Consider the following 10,867-nt stretch of genomic DNA (forward strand, 5'->3'; position numbering starts at 1 on the left):
CCAGAAAACAAAAATAAAGTCTAAATAAAATTCAATACTTCTATACGGAATTGCTTTTCCTGTTTTAGAAAAGACGAATTGCTTTTTCTTCACAGCTATTTATTCTTATACATTCCAACAGATTCCAATTACTTTCTGTACAAATTAAGCATCTGATGCCTCTTTTTTTCTCCATGTCTTTCCATCCATCACACGAAAAATCTGTCCTTGGAATCACTTTTATAGCTCTACAGGCCAATTATTTCTACCACCTTTAGCTACTTGAATATTCAAAGACCATAAACATCCACAACAGTCAATTACTCTTTCTAAAGAGCATCTTCAAGACCTTTCTCTTGATTTACTATTTCAACTATGCATTCAAGTTGCTGAACCACTTCTTTCATGCAGGGCCTATCTGCCTTCCTCTCGCACAGACAAGCAAAGGCAAGCTCCGAGAAGAGTTTAATGCTTGTTAGTATATTCTCCGATGGATGTTCCCCAAGCAGCCGGTGATCGGTGACTTCCATGATTGCACCATTTTTTGCTTGTTGGCTAACATAAATGGCTAAATTCACATTATCTTGATCTCTGGAGAAATCAATGGCTTTTTGTGAAGTTAAAAGCTCAAGCAACACAACCCCATAACTATAAACATCACTTTTATCATTTAGTTGGTAATTACGGTAATATTCAGGATCCAGGTACCCTAGTGTTCCTTGAGCACAAGTTGACACATGGCTTAGCCCTGGACGAGCCAGTCTGGAGAGCCCAAAATCTGAAACTTTAGCGTTGAACTCATCATCTAGTAGTATATTTGTTGACTTGACATCTCTGTGGTAAATGGGTGTGCATACTCCAGAATGCAAATAAGCTAATCCTTCAGCAGTTTGCAGAGCGATTCTCAGCCTTGTTCTCCAATTCAGAAAGGTAGAAGAGTTTCCATGCAAAAGATCATGGAGAGCGCCATTGGAGATGTACTCATAGACCATCAAGGGCTGCTCACCTTCTACGCAACAGCCCAAGAGTCTAACCAAGTTCTTGTGATTGACTTGAGAGAGTATTCCAACTTCGTTGAGTACTTGTTGGGTGCTTTTGACATTGCCAACTTTAGCTAACTTAATAGCCACCACAGTTCCATCTTGAAGCTCACCTTTGTAGACTTCTCCGAAGCCTCCACTTCCCAAAATCCTGTCTTTAGAAAAACTGTTTGTTGCTTTCTTTATGTCTTTCAGCTGAAACATCCTTGCAGTTTGCCCACCATTGCTTGATTTCAACATGTCTTCTCTCTCTTTTGCGAGCTTTGCTTGAGCAAAACGTGGGGACTTGCGTAAAAAGATTACACCCATCACTGCAGCTACCGAAAAAAAGGAGACTACTCCTATTGAGACTTTTAAACTGAGGCTCGCCTTCCTGCTGCTTCTCATTTTTTGGCAGCTACCATGATCATGATCCCAGTGATAGCCCCTATTGCAGAGACAACGAAAGAGGCTGTTTGTACCAGAAGATAAACACCTAGAAGCTCCAGAGCAATCGAGCTGCGTTTTACAAATTGGTTCAGCGGGAGAAGCCCATTGAATTTCAAGTCCCTCTTCCCATTGACTTGCAGGCCTTTCAGGATCCAAATTAAGGATACTTCTGAACGCTTTACAGCCTGAACTATGAAGCCTTATCTTGTAAGCTGACGGAATTCCACCGGCGATGAAGGTGCAGCAAGGGTTGACACTGCTGGCACACTGAAGAGATCGATTTTTCTCAACATGTCCAGAGCTTTCTAAGTAACTATGACAAAGACTCGAAGGAGTGCAATTGAGAGGAGAGACAAAGAGCCGAGGTGAACAGTTGAAGAGGAAGATTGTGTTTGATGAAGTGACATTAAAAGGGAGTGTCTGGTTCAACCGAAGCCCCTCACTCACCAACATGTCTTGAGTAACACATGAGCCTGACACCCATGGTGATGGCTGCACAATCATCCGCTGAAACGAGGCCATGATTCTGAGTACAAGGTAAGAACTTCCATTCATGGCGTCAAAATAAAGTTTCTGAGAATTGGGATCACAACGAAGGTGATAGTTTGGGTCACCACAATTAGGGTGTGTGCTCAGAGGATATGGAACTTCTATGGAGCCACAGCTTGGGCAAGTTTTCTGGGGATAACAGTAATGGCTGAAGAAGAGAAGATAACAAACATAGCTAAGAAAGAGAAGTGGCTTTGCAATCATCTTGCTTGAGCACAAAGAGCTGCAATGAACTAGCAATGGCAGAAAGAGGAAGAGTTGATGGGGTAAATAAAGAGCTGGAGAAAGATGGAATAAAGTGGGTGAATTTTCATAATTTGGAATTTCTTGCCATGTGCTTTACATTAAGAAAGATTAATATTGTTAATCTTGTTTAGTGGATCTTAATTTCTTCTTATTTCATGTGGTTCTTCATCATCAAAATTTTTGAAGAAGTATTAATTAAAGGGAAATTCTGAGGCACGATCAACGCCATTGGCTCTGCCACTCATTTCAAGCTTAGGTTCTCTTCATGGATGATACTATTATTGGTAAGATGTAAGCACAAGTACAATATAATATAATACATATTTAAGCACAAGACAAACTTTCGCCTGTTCCAACACATTAATTAATTCAAAGAAGTAGATAGAATTTTTCATGCATTAGTTACTTATTCGCAAAAATTAATTTGTATTTAAAATAAGTTATTCTTATTATTTAATAATTATATTATAAAACGATATTAATAAATTTATAAGAATTAATTTGTAGATGAAAATAAAATATTTCAAACGGTATTTTTCACCATAGAGATTAATTTATTGATTTTTAAATTTTAAAAAAAATTAACTAAATAATTAACGTTTAAAATTTTGAAAACTAATAAGTAGATTTTACTAAACTATAACGATATAGTCTAATTTAACCATATACATTTATACTCTCTTCTAAAATTTTAAAAGATTCAGAGTTTGAGAAAAAATTTAAGTCAAAAGTAGTTTTTATAATATAGAAAATCTTATTAGTTAAATTTTTAATTTTAAAAAATATATTAAAATACTTTCGATATATTAAAAAATTTATTAATTATTTTTTTTTATTAATTTTAACCGTTAAATACTGATAAAAATTTAAAATACTGATAAAAATTTAAAATATTATTGAATTGAAAAATTAATTAGTTTAATTTTTATAAATTAAAAAATTAATTAATAAATTTTATTTATATTATAGAGATTAAATAGTTAAATATTTAAATATTTAAAAAGTTATAAAAATTGGTTAACATATATTTTAATATTTAAAAATTTTTTAATAAATTTTTTAGTTTTATTAAATTTAAAAACTAAATAATTTTATTTTTCCTAAAATTTAACCATATAAATTGGGCTTCACTCAGGTCCATCACTATACCATTTGCCAGAATTTTTTTTTATTTCAATTTTTGGATTCCCATTGTCCATCACTACACCATTTGCCAGAGTTTTGTTTTTTTTTTTATTTCAATTTTTGGGTTTTTTATTTTTTAATTTAAAACAAATTCCAAAACTGCATCACATCAATTAAGAGAAATGGAGAGGAGAGGTGATTCAGGGGATCTATAATTTTTTAGAAAAATTTCTTTACTTATTGTATTAATTAGTAGCTTATTAACCACGAATTAATTTAACAGCCGCAGCATCCTGTATTCATTAATTTAAAATTATTATAATTTAACCACTGATTTGATTTCAATTTCGGTTTTAATTAGACTATAATCATACAGGATCGTGCTTAATAAGATAAAACTTGTATAATTTTTATTATCTAAATTTTCATATTTTAAAATTAAAAAAAAAAACTTTTAAACACGTGGATTTAGCAAATAAAAAAAAAATCAAACTTTATAGTAGGGGATATTTTTCCATACAGCTCTCCACAGGTCACTTGGCTTAAAATTGATTCCTTTGTTTAAACTCCCTTAATATTTATACATCTAGCAATTATTCTAATTGATTTTATCATTTAAATTTTATAAAATTTATAAAATATTTAAATTCATGTAATTTGAATACTACTACGTTCCATAATTATTTTTTTTAGTTGAAAATTGATGATCGAGAAAGTGAAATCTAAGATCTCTAAAATCTATTCAGATGCATTTATCATAAAACTAAATTTATGAGTGTTATTTATTTATTTTTTTTAATATCAATATATTAAATACATGTAATGGTATTTTTAAAATATTTTCACATATTTATCTTATAATATATATATATATATATTAAAAATAAATTGTAAAAAATTATAAAAAATATAATTTTATTATAAATTTTAATTGAATATATATAAATAAAAAAATTAAAATATATTAAATTTAAATTAATTATATTTTATCCTAAACATTAATTTGTTTAGAAGAGAATAGTGTATAAAATTTAAAAAAAATAAATAGTACCTTTATCTCAAATTTATGTATTAAATTTCATTAATAGATTTAATATCGATAATTTTGATATTAGATTAAATTTAAATTAAATTTAATTTATTTAAAAATTAAAAATATAAAAAAATAAACAGCATATTATTTTTATTTTAAAGTGATTGAATATTCATAAAAGTGAGCAGTTAGAATTAAATAATTAAATTTGTACAAAAATAATTAACAAAACAATGAATATAATATTTAAACTTAAATATATAGAAATTAATTTCCAGTAAAATTGCAAATAGCAAATCATATCCCTCTACGCATGTGCACGTGTCACCTTCTGATTCACTCGTTATATAAATCAAAAAAACGCGCCAAGCAACTACCACAACACATGTTTCGGACCTGCCCTGGCATCTACAGCAGATAAAATTAATTTTTTAAAACCCGACCCGATCAAATCCTTAAACCCCTAATCTCCGAGTAATTATATCTGTTTTAATTTCTCATAATCGTCCCATTTTCTCAGCAGCCACAACAGAAGCCTCGCTGACTCACAGTAAAAAGGGCAAAAAAAGGTCTCCTTTCTTCTTCGCTCCTCTGTGTTTTCGTGAGCCAAATGGAGGCTCTTCGCATAACGTCATCGCAGGCGCCTCTTCTCTGCCCTCACCGCCGTTACAAATTGACACCACAAACCCTCCCTGTATCCCGCAGGACTCCCATCAAGCCCTTCATTAATGCCGTCTTCTCCAAATCGGCGGCGGATGTCCCTCCATTGCCTACGTCATCGCCTGCAATTCCCTCGCCGACACCATCCTCTACTGTTTCGACTGATAGGAAGAAAGTTTCACCCAATTCTCTCCGATACCCGCCCGGTTACCTCGGGGCCGTACCTGAACGGACGGTTCAGGACGGGAGTAATAACATTATTAACGCCATGGAGTACTTGACGAATATACTTTCGGCTAAGGTTTATGACGTTGCGATTGAATCTCCCTTGCAGTTCGCGCCTAAGCTGTCGGAGAGATTGGGGGTCAAGGTCTTCCTCAAGCGAGAGGACTTGCAGCCGGTAAAGTTTTTCTCTTTTCAATTTTTGTTTTCTAGTTATATTTGTTTGAGTCATTAACGGTTTGATTTTTTTTTCTTTCTTTTGAATGCTATATTGAGGCCTTCTTAATGAATCTCCGGGCTTAATAATGTGAAACGTGAATTAATTCTTTAAAAACTAGTGGCTCGTGGGTTTTGGCAATCCTTTCATGGATGAAGCTTTTTGGGGGGTTGATAGAATTTGGAATTATCTTATTCTTTGGTGATTTCAACATTTTTCCTCCTCAATGTTGGCTTAAATTGGGTGATCCTTGATCATTATTCTGTTGGATAAGGCTTTTGGTTTGAGTCGAGCTACGTGATATAAGTGCTTATTATTAGTTTGTTTCCATGTATTTAACTGACGGCGGCGTTAGCCTTGCTTATGAAATCGTTATTGTACATTCTTACTTCAAATTTTCCTTCTGATGGAAAATGTGCTGAACTAGTGCCAAAATATGCGGACACCTTTCAGATTCTTTATTAATTTTAAAGGAAGTAAATTTTAAATGGTGGCTTTGAGATAATCAATATGTATTTGTTTAGGCTTTCAAAGAATTATGTTGCAGCCAAGCAGGATGCATATTGGTGTGTCCTTTTTGATATTTGAATGGGACACATGCATGTTCTGATGTCATTTCCTGGCTGTCTTGATCTCTGGTTCTCAGGTTTTCTCATTTAAGCTTCGTGGAGCCTATAATATGATGGCAAAACTTCCTAAGGAACAGTTGGAAAGAGGGGTTATCTGTTCATCTGCTGGAAACCATGCTCAAGGTGTGGCATTAGCTGCCAAGAAACTAGGTTGTAATGCAGTGATTGCTATGCCTGTAACTACTCCAGAGATCAAGGTACAGGCTGTTCAATTTTACTTTTATAATTCAATTGTTAGTATGATTTCTCAATTTATCAGTGGCTTTGTTTCTTCTACAGTGGCAATCTGTTGAGAGACTGGGTGCAACTGTCATACTAGTGGGGGATTCTTATGATGAGGCACAGGCATATGCTAAAAAAAGGGCCAAAGAGGAGGGTAGAACATTCATACCTCCTTTTGATCACCCAGATGTTATAATGGGACAGGGAACAGTTGGAATGGAAATTGTGCGTCAAGTGCAAGCCCCAATTCATGCAATCTTTGTGCCTGTAGGGGGTGGCGGGCTAATAGCTGGTATTGCAGCATATGTAAAGAGGGTTAATCCTGAGGTGTGTTGGTTATCGTACTAGAACTTTCATTTGCTCTTTTAAACTATCCATGATATATACTTTAGCATTAGTTATGTTGACATTGCTACTATCTTCTTCATATTACTTCTAGGTGAAGTTTCTACAAATTATGGGAGCTTTAAATTTATGAATACCACTAACATGATACTCAAATGCAGGTAAAGATCATTGGTGTGGAACCCTCTGATGCAAATGCAATGGCATTGTCCCTTCATCATGGTGAAAGAGTGATACTGGACCAGGTTGGAGGTTTTGCAGATGGTGTGGCTGTTAAAGAGGTTGGTGAAGAAACTTTTCGTTTATGCAAGGAATTGGTAGATGGTGTGGTTCTTGTAAGCCGTGATGCTATCTGTGCCTCAATAAAGGTGAGCTTTACTTAATGTTATATATATATAGTCCTTTAATTCAAAAGGCATTCATGGAGACTAGTATTTTTAGTTAGCGAGTTAGGTTGCTAGCTAGCTTCGTAGCATAGTTGGAAGAAACATTGGGAAAGAAAGTTATAAGAGCATTGCACAATATAGCTTTCCAAAAACATATCACAATTTTCACAATGTTTGCTTGAGCAAACAACCGGATGGATTTGTTAAAGGATGAACTACACATTGATGAGTGTTTGTGAGTATGAGAGAGAGAGAGCTTTAACATGTTTCATGTTTTATTTTATTAATTTTTTTCTTTTATTTTATAAGAAACATGTTTCATGTGTGGCAGGATATGTTTGAGGAGAAAAGAAGCATTTTGGAGCCAGCGGGTGCTCTTGCCCTTGCTGGAGCTGAAGCATACTGTAAATATTATGGCCTTAAGGGCAAAAATGTTGTTGCAATAACGAGCGGAGCAAATATGAACTTTGATAAACTGAGGGTTGTGACGGAACTTGCCAATGTTGGTAGACAACAAGAGGCTGTGCTTGCAACTGTTTTGCCAGAGAAGCCTGGGGCGTTCAAACGCTTTTGTGAACTGGTTCTTTACATAACTTATTCAACTTCGCTTGTTGAGCTTTTGTTTTGTTCTGTACTGAAAATGATTTGGGTTGCAGGTGGGACCTATGAATATCACTGAGTTCAAATACAGATGTAATTCTGAAAAGGAGGCTGTTGTTCTATATAGGTTAGTGTTATTGAATATGACAGTTGTTTAATATATATATAAAAATCGCTTTGTTGATATAGTACAGCAAACAGTTTTGTGTGATTGCTTATATGACTAATGTTATAAAGGATTCACCAGTACATGTCTTTTTCTAAATTGTTTGAATGTAGCTGCTAATTTGCTAGTTGATTAAGAAATGAGGGCAATTAATTATCCATGTGATATTATATGCAGTGTTGGGCTTCATACAGTTTTTGAAATTGATGCACTTCAGCAGCGGATGGAATCTTCTCAACTGAGAACTTGCAATCTTACATCAAGTGACTTGGTCAAAGATCATTTACGTTATTTGGTAATTATATTTTTTTAAATTATCTCTTTGTCCTTCATAATGCATGGCTGCAAGCCAACTCTTTTGAAATTAGTGTTTGTTGTCTTGTTTTTCAGAGGACATCATTTTTCTGGTATCTGGACTTTAGGCTATCTATGAACTTATAAATGTTATAATCTTGTAATTATCTTTATCTTCACAAACAATAACAAGTGAAACCACCTTTTATTGTCCCTTTCTTCCTATAAATGTCAATTCCAGCTTCCAAGTGTGATAGCATTTCAATTTACCACAAGCCCACCCATCTTGGGAAAACCCAAATGTGTCATTCCACCAAAAGATAATGATAAAGCAATTAAAGCAAATAGGATTCTATCATCTCTTTTCTTTGCCTTTTGAGTTGGTGTTGCAGCGTGAAGTGAGAGGAAGGATTGTGATTTCTCTCCTTTTAAGTTCATTAATTGTGACAAGACATTTTTAGTGAGGAAAATGAATCCATGTAAATTTGTGTTTAGCATGTTTAAATTTTGCTTCACTGGTGCAATGCAATTCTAACGCTAGTTTGTTATGTACTTACAGACGGGTGGCAGACTGAAAGTTTCGGACGAGGTTCTTTGTCGTTTTGTTTTCCCAGAAAGGCCTGGTGCTCTCATGAAATTCTTGGACGCTTTCAGTCCACGTTGGAACATTAGTTTGTTCCATTACCGAGGGCAGGTTGGTCCCGTAAATATTAATATAATCATGTCGGGAAATATTTTCCATCTGGTCAATCTATATTAATTCATTCTTGGATTTCCTCTCAAACAGGGTGAAACTGGCGCGAATGTGTTGGTTGGAATTCAGGTTCCTGAAAATGAGATGGACGAGTTTCATAGTCGTGCCAACAGTGTTGGATATGATTATGTTATTGTAACTGATGATATTAACTACCAGCTTCTGATGCATTAACTGGAGTCGCTGTGATATTTCAGCTGGATTATTCTATCAGACTCAGCAATCAGCATTCTAACTGTTTGGAGCAATCAGCATTATGATATAAAGTGAAGAGGGGAGTTCTATGCATTCTGCTTTGCGGTTCTTTCACCATTTTTGTAATATATGATTAGGGTTCCATTGGTGTTGCATAATTTGACGAGTTTTTAATTTAGGCAAATCAATATGTATGCGCATGGATGCAAGGGACAATGAAGATGATGCATATTTATGGAGAAGCTCAGTAGTGAAAATCTGGTTCTAGGAGAATCTTTCTATTTTCATGTCATTCACTTACTGTGTCTGCAGAACCATGCATAGCACTATATTGAACATGGCATTTTTGTGACAGCCCACACCGGCCACAACTGAAAAATAGGAGGGGTTAATATACAGCTAACAAAAATTATTAAACAATAAGTTAATTATTTCAAGTGAAAAGTGTGTAAAAATTAGTTGAGTTGCGTGAAATTAATTTCACTGCGAGAATATAGAAAGAAAAGGGATATTCGATGGTGTCCATTGGTCATCATTGAAAAGTAGTATGAATTGAGTTAATCATTTTGGGTATCTGAAAAGTTAGTTTAAAAGTTATTTAGGGGCTTTTGTGCATGGTTACTACACTTTTAGTTATGAATTTTGCTGGGTGCAGTTACCAAAATTAATTTATCGCTTCCTTTAGTAGCTAAGTCATAAAATTTTCATATGTTTCATTAAGATTTTTGTTTTTATCAATTCACCGTATGATTCACTAATCACTATGCCAAGTATTTTTTTTAAATTAAATTATTTGTTTATCTAGGATTAATGAGTACATAGTAGCAAATGAAAGCAGTGATTTGAGGCTATGGGGGTTGATCAAACATCATCCTGCTTCACAAGAAATAGGAGGCGGCAAAAGGATGTACGCTTTTCAATAGTTGAAGTGGTCACATTATGGGAGAGAGCTTCAATCGTCCCCAGTTGGGCTTCAGATTTTTGGACCGCTCATATGCAGAAGTCATCAACTTTGTAGGATGAACATAGGGAAAAAAAAATGAAAATGAATTCACCAGGTGGTTCCTTTTTATACAAGTCAAAGAAAAAAAAAAGTGTATCTACTGTATATGGACAAATCATGATATTAGAAAGGAAACGAAATCCTCCCTCTAAAACTCAAGTGATGGAAGGAAGAAAGGATTCTCTCTCTAAAAAGTTGAGAGAGGGGGCCTTATTCTTCTAGGCATGATTAATAAAAAGAAAAATACTTAAAAAGCTCAGTAACTTGATAAAAGAATTCAAAGTTAGAATGAAAAATGAAAGGGTTAGCATATTATATTATATATTACTGTTTTATTATTTTAAAATTTATTAATTCAATTAATTTAAATTAGCACGATCCAATTTCATTAAAGAGAAGAAAATAAAGTTTACAATAGTGAACACTAATTAAGGAATGTTGCTTTCTTTTTTTCTGGCATTGGGAAGAGAAGTATGTTCTTTTAGTGTTGGTTTATTCGAGAATCCATTACCTCTAAGTCAATCGGCACCCAACAAACATGCCAGCCACTTCTTTCCTTCACAATCATAATGAGGCTTTCCTCGTGGCAAGAGTTATCATTAAAGAAACAGAGAATCATTCACCCGTCTTCTTCTTTATAAATAAACTTTAATTCTTTCTCTTTTTTCTCTTTTTTTTAAGAAGACTACTCAGTGTATGCACTTACATGTATATATATTTTTTAATTCAATAATACTAAATTAAAATTGATGGGTGATGCTATTTATAATTAT

General features: G+C 33.9%; 2 protein-coding genes across 2 annotated transcripts; one reads left to right on the forward strand and one right to left on the reverse strand.

Annotated features, from left to right (window-relative positions):
* Window positions 1-19: 19 nt before the first annotated feature.
* On the reverse strand, window positions 20-2,339 carry LOC110620637 (wall-associated receptor kinase-like 20). Its single transcript, XM_021764443.2, has one exon. The coding sequence runs from the start codon at window positions 2,199-2,201 to the stop codon at window positions 309-311; it is 1,893 nt and encodes a 630-aa protein (XP_021620135.1). The 5' UTR covers window positions 2,202-2,339; the 3' UTR covers window positions 20-308.
* Window positions 2,340-4,906: 2,567 nt separating this feature from the next.
* LOC110621316 (threonine dehydratase biosynthetic, chloroplastic) lies at window positions 4,907-9,383 on the forward strand. Its single transcript, XM_021765549.2, has 9 exons — window positions 4,907-5,461; window positions 6,147-6,326; window positions 6,409-6,678; window positions 6,858-7,064; window positions 7,414-7,662; window positions 7,739-7,809; window positions 8,026-8,143; window positions 8,702-8,836; window positions 8,930-9,383. Exons 1-9 carry the CDS (start codon window positions 5,012-5,014, stop codon window positions 9,068-9,070), a joined length of 1,821 nt encoding a protein of 606 aa, XP_021621241.1. The 5' UTR covers window positions 4,907-5,011; the 3' UTR covers window positions 9,071-9,383.
* The last annotated feature ends 1,484 nt before the right edge of the window (window positions 9,384-10,867 follow it).

This window comes from Manihot esculenta, chromosome 8 (genome assembly GCF_001659605.2).
Source record: "Manihot esculenta cultivar AM560-2 chromosome 8, M.esculenta_v8, whole genome shotgun sequence".
Taxonomy (NCBI): domain Eukaryota; kingdom Viridiplantae; phylum Streptophyta; class Magnoliopsida; order Malpighiales; family Euphorbiaceae; genus Manihot; species Manihot esculenta.

Coding starts and splice junctions, on each gene's coding strand:
- LOC110620637 (XM_021764443.2), bottom strand. CDS start 2,201: ATGATTGCAAAGCCACTTCTCTTTCTTAGCTATGTTTGTTATCTTCTC.
- LOC110621316 (XM_021765549.2), top strand. CDS start 5,012: ATGGAGGCTCTTCGCATAACGTCATCGCAGGCGCCTCTTCTCTGCCCT. Junction 5,462..6,146: donor AGCGAGAGGACTTGCAGCCG/GTAAAGTTTTTC, acceptor TCTGGTTCTCAG/GTTTTCTCATTTAAGCTTCG. Junction 7,663..7,738: donor TCAAACGCTTTTGTGAACTG/GTTCTTTACATA, acceptor TTTGGGTTGCAG/GTGGGACCTATGAATATCAC.